The 12,804-nt window shown below is 38.2% G+C and overlaps 2 protein-coding genes across 2 annotated transcripts; both read left to right on the top strand.

Annotated features, from left to right (window-relative positions):
• The first annotated feature begins 702 nt into the window (after positions 1-702).
• LOC111490398 (cationic amino acid transporter 1-like) lies at positions 703-3,791 on the top strand. The gene is made up of 2 exons (XM_023139003.1): positions 703-1,143; positions 2,215-3,791. The coding sequence occupies exons 1-2, from the start codon at positions 723-725 to the stop codon at positions 3,546-3,548; spliced, it is 1,755 nt and encodes a 584-aa protein (XP_022994771.1). The 5' UTR covers positions 703-722; the 3' UTR covers positions 3,549-3,791.
• Positions 3,792-7,230: 3,439 nt separating this feature from the next.
• On the top strand, positions 7,231-9,627 carry LOC111490510 (cationic amino acid transporter 1-like). The gene is made up of 2 exons (XM_023139165.1): positions 7,231-7,651; positions 8,084-9,627. The coding sequence occupies exons 1-2, from the start codon at positions 7,231-7,233 to the stop codon at positions 9,415-9,417; spliced, it is 1,755 nt and encodes a 584-aa protein (XP_022994933.1). The 3' UTR covers positions 9,418-9,627.
• Positions 9,628-12,804: the final 3,177 nt, after the last annotated feature.

Raw genomic sequence — 12,804 nt, 5'->3', positions numbered from 1 at the left:
TGGCCACGACAATTCCTAAATGGAGAAAGAGTTCTAATAAAGTTGAATTTAGATCAACTCTGGTTTCAAGATAACAAGAACCAACAACCGGTACAAAAGCACTATTGACCATTCAAAAGGTCGAGAATGCATCATATCCAATTGCTCCCATGGATGCAGTCTATCCCTGCTGCTGTCCACATAAGTAACTTGAAGCATTACTACCCCGACCAAGAAGACACAAGGCACATAGAGGTGGTACAACCTCATGTCACGAAGAAGAGTTACATTACAAAGAAAGAAGGAGAGATTTTGACATAGAAGACGCGAAAAGTCAACAAACCAAGAAGTGGTTTTCGTTCAATACCTATTTATTTAATAATTATTTTATTAGAAAAATATTATATATATGATTGAAAGATTGGACGACATTAAATCTGCAAAATAATTTCAAAGACGAAGGTGATTTGGAGTTCCGACTTGTCGTTTATGCCCTTTTAACCGTTGGGGTTAAAACCTAAATCTTAGCTAATTGTTCCTTAATGAGATGACTAAATTTAGAAACCACAGCTTGATTCCATGAATGTGACCACCCAACTAACCTCCCCATGTCAGTTTCGTCTCATATCACCATGTCTATTATTGGTGGTCACCAGTGGTCTCTACTTCCTTTATAAATTCCTTTTCCCTTCTTATTCTCCCACCTTGTCTAAGTACTCTCTCTTTCTCTCTGTGAAATCAAAATGGGTCAACCGAACAGTGACGCCGGTGGTGGAGAAGAGATTCGAAGAAGATCCTGTGGTTGTTCGAAGCAAGATTTTCTACCAGAGGAGTCGTTCAAGAGTTGGGGAAATTACACTGAAGCGCTGAAGGCGACGCCGGCCCGGCTCTTGGATCGGCTCACGGCCAGGTCCGGAGAGCACACCGAGCTCGTCGAGATGAAGGCTCGGAGCCAGCACGAGATGAAGAAGAGTCTCACATGGTGGGACCTTATGTGGTTCGGTATCGGCGCTGTAATCGGTGCTGGAATATTTGTCCTCACCGGTCTTGAGACTAAGAAACACGCCGGCCCAGCTGTCGTCTTGTCTTATGTCGTCTCCGGTGTCTCCGCCATGCTTTCCGTCTTCTGTTACACTGAGTTCGCCGTCGAGATTCCGGCAGCCGGTATGTGCATTTTTCCAAATCTCATCTCCTCCATAGATTCATATTAACGTCGATTTCATTTAATTTTATTTATGGAAAAAGTACAGTTTTAAGTAATGTTTATATTCGTCTGACTTTTTCTATTTTACAATAGCTTCTTTTTCCGTCCATTTTTAAATATTTTATTATAGAAACTTAAATTAAATTTTTACTTTAATTTTTATTTTCCTATATTTTTAATTTTTAATTTTTTTTACTTTTTATTCTTGAATTTTTTTAGTTTAATTTTTATTCACTCAACCTTTCAAAATAATTATATATTTTATTATTGATTTTTTAGATTAATTTCTTTTTAAAATTTTATACATTTAATCTTGAATTTTCATTAATTTTCTGTTAATTATTTTATTCTTTTAAATTAATTAATCAAATTTTACTAATTCCTTATCATTATTAAAGTTAATTAAAAAAATTCAAAATGTAAAACTTTGATAACATAGAGTAATATATATATATATATATATATAATATTTCGAAAATTAAAAATTAAAAATTTAGAAATCTAAATGATATTTTTATTATTATTTAAATTTTTTTTGCTGATTATTAATATTAATAATTTTATTATTATTATTTTAAGAATGAAAAATAATTAAAAAAATAAGTAATATTTATTTTCGTCTTTATTGTTATTTATTTTATTGTTGGATAAGAAGATATTTTTGGCCACTTGTCGAGTCGTTGACTCATAATTACCCTTTTATCACGTTTCTTTGACCGAACTTACTTTCTAAGTCAACTTTTTCGGATCTTGTTCATATTTTCCTACAATTTAAAATAACAATGATGATAAGAAGAATAAGACTAAAGTAATAGATAAATAAATACCCTTTGACTTTCTAATTTATTTTTATAATATTCAAAACTTTTATTATATTTTTCTTAAAATTAAAAGTACCATGTGCACTTGTATTTTTTTTTTTCCTTTAATGAAGTGGGTCTTGTTTTTTTTGGGTAGAAATAATGATATGAAAGTGATATTATATTGAATTTTTTATTATAAATGTCAACCAATTCTAATTATATATTCAGGTGGATCATTCGCATACCTAAGGGTAGAACTAGGAGACTTCGTGGCGTTCATCGCGGCAGGCAACATCCTCCTCGAATATGTAATTGGCGGCGCTGCTGTGGCCCGTTCATGGACTTCATACTTTGCCACTTTGTGCAATCACCATCCAAACGATTTTCGCATCCACGTCTCGTCTTTCCCCGACGACTACAACCAGCTCGACCCCATTGCCATCGTTGTAATCATCGCCATTTGTACCTTGGCTGTAGCCAGCACCAAGGGCTCCTCCCGCTTCAACTACATTGCTTCCATTTTCCACGTTGCCATCATCCTCTTCATTGTCATTGCCGGCCTCACCAAGGCCAACCCGAAAAACTTCACTCCCTTTGCCCCCTATGGCCCTCGTGGCATCTTCGTAGCCTCGGCTGTTTTGTTCTTTGCATACGTTGGATTCGACGCCGTTTCGACCATGGCTGAGGAAACTAAGAACCCTGCTAAAGATATACCTATTGGTCTTGTTGGGTCCATGGTGATCACCACGTTAGCCTATTGCATTCTTGCGGTTACGTTGTGCTTGATGCAGCCGTACCAACAAATTGACGAGGACGCGCCGTTTTCAGTGGCTTTTGAGGCTGTTGGATGGGGTTGGGCTAAGTACATTGTGGCTGCTGGTGCTATTAAAGGCATGACCACCGTGTTGTTGGTTAGTGCTGTTGGACAGGCACGCTATCTCACGCACATTGCCAGAACCCACATGATCTCACCATGGTTCGCCAAAGTGCATGAAAGGACTGGCACTCCAGTGAATGCAACAGCCACAATGCTCGCTGCAACAGCAATAATCGCCTTCTTTACAAGCTTGGGAATCCTCTCAAACCTCCTCTCTATCTCCACCCTCTTCATCTTCATGCTAGTAGCCGTCGGTCTGATCGTCCGACGCTACTACGTCAGCGGTGAAACAACACCATCCGACCGAAACAAGCTCATAATCTGCATTGTTCTAATCCTGGGATCTTCAATAGCAACCGCCGTATACTGGGGCTCGAGCGACGGCTGGATCGGCTTGGTAGTGTCCAATTCCATATGGTTTCTCTCAACTCTAGCCCTATGGCTCGGCGTCCCACAGGCCAAAAAGCCTCGCGTGTGGGGTGTGCCGCTCGTCCCGTGGGTGCCTTCATTGTCAATCGCCATCAACCTTTTCCTTCTTGGGTCGATCGACAAAGCTTCATTTGAAAGGTTTGGAATCTGGACTGGGATTTTGTTGGTTTACTATTTCTTGATTGGATTACATGCTTCTTATGATTCGGTCATGGAGTCCAAGACGGTAGCAGGAGAAGTTAATAGCAGTGTGTAAATGGAGAAGAAGAAGCTCAGATTTGAGAAATGGATCTCATGTTGTTTGAATTTATAATGATTGGCTTAGTGCTTTCATTAGGGGACTTGTTGTTTATGTTTGTTATTGTGTTAGCAAGGATGGTGGTTTGTTTGTATGCACTTTATTGTACTCGTAAAAATTATAGATAACTCGTGAAAACACTAATATATAGTTGAGAATATTAGTTGAACATGAGACTTTAGTAGCGACTCTAAGTAAAAAGAAATTTAGGGTCATTGCAGTTGTCCTATACAACGTCCCTAATTTTCTTAGCCTAATTAGTGATGTCACCCATGCATGTTTTAATCACGTATGCGAAAATAAATACTTTTACAGTAAAGCCATATACCTATGTATACAATTCAAAACAAAAAATTAATCAGAATATAGTTTTAAATATAAAATAATTGCATCAAAAACCCTTATTGAAATTGAATGCGTCTCTATCATGTCCTATTCGAACTTACATGGCCTTTCCAATGTTCATCGTCATCGTGCAGGAGAGTTTTACCTTTACCTACAAAATATAAGGGTAGCATCTGACTTAGTATTTTATGACTTACTTAGTAAGTCACCCTATCATTGGAGTTAACAATGTAATCACACACATAACATGATTGGGTTTTATCTTAAAACTATCACATGGCCTTGGACTCTTTCCAATTCCGAGTAGAGTTGGATGTGTGGTACTTCTCCACACACGAGACCCACCCACGCGCACATGGACTCACTAGGTGGGCTCGTATACGTACCCCTTAGGCCTTGTATGGTCAGGCTTAACGTGTTATACGTCGTCGGACGCCACAGCAAATGAAAGACCAACATGATATCATGACGAACATGAATATCGAAGATATGTGTAACGCCACCGAACCCAATCATAATTTTTTTTGTTGGCTTGGTTGGGTAATATCTATTTATATGGTTTTAAATATTAATTTGGATTGACACTCATTTTCAATATATATTTTTGAGGAATTACATATTTTAAAAAAATATATTTTAACGAGTTGTTAGAGAAAGTAATTAATAAAAATGTAACGCCCCATTAGGTTTAATACATATATATATATATATATTAAAATAAAAGAAGAAAATAAAAAATTTACTACCTCTCCTTTAATCTCTACGCCCCTCCCCTTAAAATAGCTCCTTACGTATCAATAATTCAGCCAAAAAAGAAAATATTTTCTGGAAGAAAAAATGCATATAATAGAGAGATGGTTAGACAATAATGATGGAGAGATGGTTAACCAATGATGGAGAGATCAGGAGTAAGGCAGATAATGGAGAGAGGGTAGATAGATAAACGAAGAGATATGTCATTTGAATTTGACATATCTTTCATTTAAGTTTTAAGTTTTATTATCCTATATAATTTAGAAACAATGAAAATATGGAACTCGATTTTTATTGAGGCCGTTTAGAGCCGTATTTCACATTGTTAGTTGGATTATTAATTAAAATGTTAAATACTAACAAAAGGTGGTGAACGATACGATAGGAAGCAAACTTTGGCAACATTTGGTGTAGTTCTCGAGGAATGGGAGCTTACGTTCAATAAAATAGGAAATACTTTGGTAAGTGGCCTTACTATAGGATAGGCTAAAAATTGTATGAGTCATGATGATGTATGAACTACGTCATACGATGCAGTATATGAGTTATGATGATGTGTGGGTTACGATACTTGATGATGTGCGTAGTATATATATATTTTGATGAACGTCGTACTTGATATGTTTGATGCACTTTGTGTTAATATGACGAGTATGATGATTGTGTGACGTTTACCTTAATATGATGATGTTTTCTATATTGAACATGTTGTATGATGATGAGTGCCATATTGCATCATGTCGTTTGATGGACATAGGACACAACCCTAAGAGCGTGAAAATGATATTCATATAAGTATCCACGAGTATGTGTTACCTAGAGTAACAAAGAAATGAGACTAGAAGGTTGTGTCCGAAGAGACATTAAGATGGATTTAGAGGGACCTCATACATATTGTATGTTCATATGCATAGGGCTACTTCCCCTAGAGATGATGAGTGCGGACGCGCACCGTATGATGAGCGCGAATGCGCACAGGTGCGAACGCACACAGACGAGGGTGTTCATGAGGCGCATGACACTATGGGGTTCCGCTGACCTCCGGACGTCGCTACAGATTAGCTTGACCAGAGGGTCCAGGGGGTGTGCGAGCGCCCTGGGGATTCACACTCGCACGTGTGAGTCGTGTGTAGGGAAGTACTACACATCCAATTTGTCCGAGACTGGAGGCCACCCCTAAGATGATTAGTCCCTAAATCATGATTGCATGTGTTTGCATTTGCATGGCCCCTAGAGTGGGGCCACTTACTGAGTATTCTTTGAAATACTCAGGCCGTGTGCCACATCACTTTTCAGGTAAAGGCAAGGCACACTTGTACGGAGGACGGCGGCATCGCGAGCAGAGCCTGTGGCACGTGCATAGGGTACACTCATATTTAAATTCTTAGTTTTAAGTTAGAATAGTTTTGTTTTGCATTCCATTGTTTTAAATTATTTTGTATTTGTTTTTATTTTCTCTAAATTTTAGTATTTTGTATTTAAACACGTAAGACCATGACTGTGTTTTCCAGAGAAGAAGTTGTTTTAAACGTTTTCCGAAGTTTACGTTATAAATGATGTTCATGTAAGAGTTATATTTCCGCATTATAGATGAGCATGAGACGTTAGTGACGACTCTAGCTATGTGAAAATTTAGGGTCGTTACAAAAAATAATTATAAAGTTGCATAAATATTTATATATATAGCTGAGTAAAAATATATTTTTTAAAGTTAACAAAATGATATTTTTTAAAGTTAACAAAATGTTCAAATCCGTTCCATTTAACTAAATCTAGTTTTAGGAGAATAGTTTTAAAATTCAGCTTTAATTGTTATATAGTTTCGTTTGTATGGGACGACATTAAATCTTCAAAACCACTGTGTCTGCTGGTTGTCACCGGTCGTCTCTGCTTCCTTTATAAACCCTCTTTTCCTTTCTTATTCTCCAACCTTGTCTTCAGTACTCTCTTTTCCTTCCATTCTCCGATCGCCAGAGCTCTCTCTCCTCTCGTCGACCTACGGTCAGTTTCTGTCTCTCTCCCTACTCTCTCTGAATCCGTGAAGTTACATTTGTAGTTGTTTTTCTTGTTTCTTGCTTGAAAATGTGGAGTTCTGCGAAATGGCGATCACGGTTTTTTCACGAAACAGAATTTGAAGAGTTTCTAGGTCTCCATAACAGAGTTTCTTTGGTTTTTGTGGGCGAGGAACTGCTTCATAATTTTGTGTGATTTTGTTCTTCTGTGTTATTTACAGGTTTAAATTTCATTTCGATTTGGTTTGAGTTTCACTTCTAGTTTTGGTGATTTTGACTATGTACAAGTTTGAATGAATCTCGAGATCTATTCTCTCCATTTCAAATCATTTATTTTAAGAATCAATAGAAATTGATTCATGTACTTTTGTTCATAACTTTGATCGTTTTTCAAAACTAACTCGCCGAAACTAAATGAGATTTATATTTATTATAAGTTAATTCGTTTTCTCTGAAATCAAGCACAGAGTCAGAGCTCAATTTTGAACATTTCATTTTTTGTTAGTGGACTGTTTCAGTGAGGAATCAGAATGGGTCAATCGAACGGTGACGTCGGTGGTGGAGAAGGGATCAGGAGAAGATCCTGCAGTTGTTCAAAGGAAGATTTTCTGCCAGAGGAGTCGTTTAAGAGTTGGGGAAATTACACTAAAGCACTGAAGGCGACGCCGGCCCGGCTCTTGGATCGGCTCACGGCCAGGTCCGGAGAGCACACCGAGCTCGTCGAGATGAAGGCTCGAAGCCAGCACGAGATGAAGAAGAGCCTCACGTGGTGGGACCTTATGTGGTTCGGTATTGGCGCCGTCATCGGCGCTGGAATATTCGTCCTCACTGGTCTCGAGACTAAGAAACACGCCGGCCCAGCCGTGGTCTTGTCTTATGTAGTCTCCGGTGTATCCGCCATGCTTTCCGTCTTCTGCTACACTGAGTTCGCTGTCGAGATCCCAGCAGCGGGTACGTGCCTTTTTCCAAATCTCATCTCCTCCATAGTTTCATATCTTCTATCGAAGACGATATTAATTAGTTTAATTTTTATTCAATATTATATATTTTATTATTGATTGTTTTATATTAGTTTCTATTTGGTTTCGGTTTTAAAACATATATCATTGAATTTTCCCTATGATATATTAATGTTCTATTAATTATTTATTCTTTTAAATTAATTAATCAATGTTTACTAATTCTTTTCTCCATCTCTCCGTAGTATCTATATATATATATATCTTTTAATTTTATTATATTCATAAAGTTATTATTTATTGAACAAACTGTCTATCAATTTCTTATACTTCTACGATAGTCCAAATTTAAAAATATTCTAGATTCTCTATTGGTTTTTTCTAATTTACTAATTACACTAGCCAATTGTAATTATTTGTTCAGGTGGATCATTCGCGTACCTCAGGGTAGAACTAGGAGACTTCGTGGCATTCATCGCGGCAGGCAACATCCTCCTCGAATATGTAATTGGCGGCGCTGCTGTGGCCCGTTCATGGACTTCATACTTTGCCACTTTGTGCAATCACCATCCAAACGATTTTCGCATCCACGTCTCGTCTTTCCCCGACGACTACAACCAGCTCGACCCCATTGCCATCGTTGTAATCATCGCCATTTGTACCTTGGCTGTAGCCAGCACCAAGGGCTCCTCCCGCTTCAACTACATTGCTTCCATTTTCCACGTTGCCATCATCCTCTTCATTGTCATTGCCGGCCTCACCAAGGCCAACCCGAAAAACTTCACTCCCTTTGCCCCCTATGGCCCTCGTGGCATCTTCGTAGCCTCGGCTGTTTTGTTCTTTGCATACGTTGGATTCGACGCCGTTTCGACCATGGCTGAGGAAACTAAGAACCCTGCTAAAGATATACCTATTGGTCTTGTTGGGTCCATGGTGATCACCACGTTAGCCTATTGCATTCTTGCGGTTACGTTGTGCTTGATGCAGCCGTACCAACAAATTGACGAGGACGCGCCGTTTTCAGTGGCTTTTGAGGCTGTTGGATGGGGTTGGGCTAAGTACATTGTGGCTGCTGGTGCTATTAAAGGCATGACCACCGTGTTGTTGGTTAATGCTGTTGGACAGGCACGCTATCTCACGCACATTGCCAGAACCCACATGATCTCACCATGGTTCGCCAAAGTGCATGAAAGGACTGGCACTCCAGTGAATGCAACAGCCACAATGCTCGCTGCAACAGCAATAATCGCCTTCTTTACAAGCTTGGGAATCCTCTCAAACCTCCTCTCTATCTCCACCCTCTTCATCTTCATGCTAGTAGCCGTCGGTCTGATCGTCCGACGCTACTACGTCAGCGGTGAAACAACACCATCCGACCGAAACAAGCTCGTAATCTGCATTGTTCTAATCCTGGGATCTTCAATAGCAACCGCCGTATACTGGGGCTCGAGCGACGGCTGGATCGGCTTGGTAGTGTCCAATTCCATATGGTTTCTCTCAACTCTAGCCCTATGGCTCGGCGTCCCACAGGCCAAAAAGCCTCGCGTGTGGGGTGTGCCGCTCGTCCCGTGGGTGCCTTCATTGTCAATCGCCATCAACCTTTTCCTTCTTGGGTCGATCGACAAAGCTTCATTTGAAAGGTTTGGAATCTGGACTGGGATTTTGTTGGTTTACTATTTCTTGATTGGGTTACATGCTTCTTATGATTCGGTCATGGAGTCCAAGACAGTAGCTGGAGAAGTTAATAGCAGTGTGTAAATGGAGAAGAAGAAGCTCAGATTTGAGAAATGGATCTCATGTTGTTTGAATTTATAATGATTGGCTTAGTGCTTTCATCAGGGGACTTGTTGTTTATGTTTGTTATTGTGTTAGCAAGGATGGTGGTTTGTTTGTATGCACTTTATTGCACTCGTAAAAATTATAGATAGCTCGTGAAAACACTAATATATAGTTGAGAATATTAGTTGAACATGGGACTTTAGTAGCGACTCTAAGTAAAAAGAAATTTAGGGTCATTGCAGTTGTCCTATACAACGTCCCTAATTTTCTTAGCCTAATTAGTGATGTCATCCATGCATGTTTTAATCACGTATGCGAAAATAAATACTTTTAGAGTAAAGCCATATGCCTAAGTATTCAATTCAAAACAAGAAATTAATCAGAATATAGTTTTAAATATAAAATAATTGCATCAAAAACACTTATTGAAATTGAATGCGTCTCTATCATGTCCTATTCGAACTTACATGGCCTTTCCAATGTTCACCGTCATCGTGCAGGAGAGTTTTACCTTTACCTACAAAATATAAGGGTAGCATCTGACTTAGTATTTTATGACTTACTTAGTAAGTCACCCTATCATTGGAGTTAACAATGTAATCACACACATAACATGATTGGGTTTTATCTTAAAACTATCACATGGCCTTAGACTCTTTCCAATTCCGAGTAGAGTTGGATGTGTGGTACTTCTCCACACACGAGACCCACCTACGCGCACATGGACTCACTAGGTGGGCTCGTATACGTACCCCTTAGGCCTTGTATGGCCAGGCTTAACGTGTTATACGTCGTCGGACGCCACAGCAAATGAAAGACCAACATGATATCATGACGAACATGAATATCGAAGGTATGTGTTCATACTAACATAATGATATGAACCACGACCAAGGAATTTCCATACCTGAAGGTTCAATTACAAGGAGGAGAGCTAAGAAGCTACAACAAACCTTATACAGTTATATTCAAGCTATGGTGAACTCATCAAAGGAAATTCTAGAAGACGCTGGAGACCTCCCTTATATGTTGTGCAAAGTTGAGCTTCAAAAAAGAGATGAATTAAATGCACTTTAAGTTGCATTTATGAACTTCACTGAATTTATGAAACTAGTCCAAGGATGAGTCAATAAGCACATTTTATTAATTGCATTATTTAATTATAGTTTAAATATTTGTTTGTCATATTTAAGCTAGTTTTAAATATAGGAGTTAGTTATATTGTAACCGAGGTTACTATATTTCACCATTAACTAGCCATTTTAATATGGAGGTTATGGGTATTTTTCATTTACTAGCCCATTTAATTTGGGAGTTATATATCCATATGTTAAGGTTGTAAGAGCTATATAAAGCCTTCTTTTCTTTGATTAACATCAGATTTTGGAATTAAGAATAGAATCTCTATTTTAGCTTTGTTGAGAGCTAAACTTTCTTTGCAAATTCTTGTGTTTAGAACTTGCATGTAGAGTCATTCAAGTGGTATTGATCAAACCTCTTGTGGAGTGATTCGAATCACGAGTTTAGAAACGAGTTTTCTTTACTCTTGATCTTGATCATCAAGGTAATCCATTCCATACTTTCCCTTGGGTTGATTTTCCATATCATTTGGTATCAGATCTTCAGGCTCAAGATCGGATATATGTTTCATTGTGCTTATCTCTTTTAATTCTCTTATAATTTTTTTTTCTCAGTTTGTGTAGAATGTTCATGTTCTATCACAAAAATATATAACAAAAAAAAAAAAAATCTTATGTTCTTTAAAAGTGTTAGATCTGGATCTTATCAACACTTTGTTCTTCTTTAAGATCTTCTAAATCAATTTTCTTGTTGGTAAATTGATTATATTTTGCCAATAAGAAGGAAAAAAAAAACCATTGAAAGAAAGAAAGCATATTGATGTTAAATGTCTTTTTCTTTTTCCTCTTGATTATTATATGTAACTCTCATATGTTACTACGTCTACATTAGTCCTTAATCATTTTCTTTCTTTAATTCGTTTCTTTGTCGTTATTCGGATTGCTCCTTCAATACCCTTGTGTATGTCTTGAGTGTGTTGTCTATTCACTTTGAATTGCACTTAGCTCTATAACATAGCTTGTCTCACATCCCAATTTGTTTTTTGGAGTGTGATTTGTGTGTGCTCAATTGTGAGGGTGAGTTTGTAAGGGAGTGACACATTGATTCGAGTGTTGAGTGCTAAACACGAGTGAACTACATTTACGAGTGAATACACGTGAGGGAGCGCTTGTGAGGTCCTTTTTCTTTTTTTTTTTCTTTTACCTTTTTTTTTTGTAGCATGGAAAATCCCGAGGACAATACTGACATTACTGATGCACGATTGAGAGAAGCCCAACAACGAACCATGGAAAGACTAATTCGAGGAATAGAAGAGTTGACTGATCGAATAGGCAGATTGGAGATTCAAAATCAAGCTCGACAAAGGATTCCACTACCTACGCCCTCAACCGATACATGTGAGGGCGACAATTCTAATCACCACGAGGATAATCCACATGTGGTTGGTCATGGCTTGATGCAAGGGAGAGACCATGGAAGAAGGTATCATAATTTACAACAACGAGTTCCTTATGTTGATAGAATTGATCGTAACGTGGGGAGCATCAAATTAAAACTTCCCAAGTTTTATGGCAAAACCGATCCAGAGGAGTACCTTCAATGGGAGAAAACGGTGGAGTCGGTGTTCAACTGTCATAATTTTAGTGATGAAAAGAAGGTACTGTTATGCATTGCTCAATTCAAACAATATGCTCAAATTTGGTGGGATAAATTGATGTCAAGTAGGAGAAGAAATCTTGAAGCACCAATTGATTCATGGGTCGAGTTCAAAGAGTCCATGAGGAAGCGTTTTGTTCCACAATATTTTCACCGGGACATGGCGCAAAAGCTTCAAGCATTGAAACAAGGACGCAAATCTGTGGAGGATTATTACAAGGAGATGGATACATTGATGGATCGACTTGAACTCGATGAGGACATGGAGGCTCTCATGGCGCGGTTTCTTAATGGGTTAAACACAGAGATTGCGAACAAGACTGATTTACAGCCTTATTCTAATATTGAGGAGTTGTTGCACATTGCAATTAAGATCGAGAGGCAAATTCAACGAAGGTCTCAATGGTATTCTTCTAAAACTTTTCCCAATTCTACTTCTACATGGAAAAGGGATAGTAAGAACATTGATTATAAGCATAGAAATCAAGAGATTAATGAGAAGCCTCAAGCTAAATTTGAGAAAGGGGAGAGTTCTAGAACAGGGAAAGAAAAAGTAGAAAAGTCTAATGTTCGAAATAGAGATTTAAAGTGTTGGAGATGTCAAGGGGTAGGACACTATAGTAGAGATTG

The sequence above is a fragment of the Cucurbita maxima genome, unplaced genomic scaffold (assembly GCF_002738345.1).
Source record: "Cucurbita maxima cultivar Rimu unplaced genomic scaffold, Cmax_1.0 Cma_Scf00015, whole genome shotgun sequence".
NCBI classification, from domain to species: domain Eukaryota; kingdom Viridiplantae; phylum Streptophyta; class Magnoliopsida; order Cucurbitales; family Cucurbitaceae; genus Cucurbita; species Cucurbita maxima.
Note: the sequence above shows the minus strand (reverse complement) of the source record. Positions and strands in the feature narration are given on the sequence as shown.

What these genes read in the sequence shown, in the direction of transcription:
- LOC111490398 (XM_023139003.1), top strand. Translation starts at nt 723, where the DNA reads ATGGGTCAACCGAACAGTGACGCCGGTGGTGGAGAAGAGATTCGAAGA. An exon ending in CGTCGAGATTCCGGCAGCCG is followed by an intron (nt 1,144 to 2,214) that starts GTATGTGCATTT and finishes TTATATATTCAG; the next exon opens with GTGGATCATTCGCATACCTA.
- LOC111490510 (XM_023139165.1), top strand. Translation starts at nt 7,231, where the DNA reads ATGGGTCAATCGAACGGTGACGTCGGTGGTGGAGAAGGGATCAGGAGA. An exon ending in TGTCGAGATCCCAGCAGCGG is followed by an intron (nt 7,652 to 8,083) that starts GTACGTGCCTTT and finishes TTATTTGTTCAG; the next exon opens with GTGGATCATTCGCGTACCTC.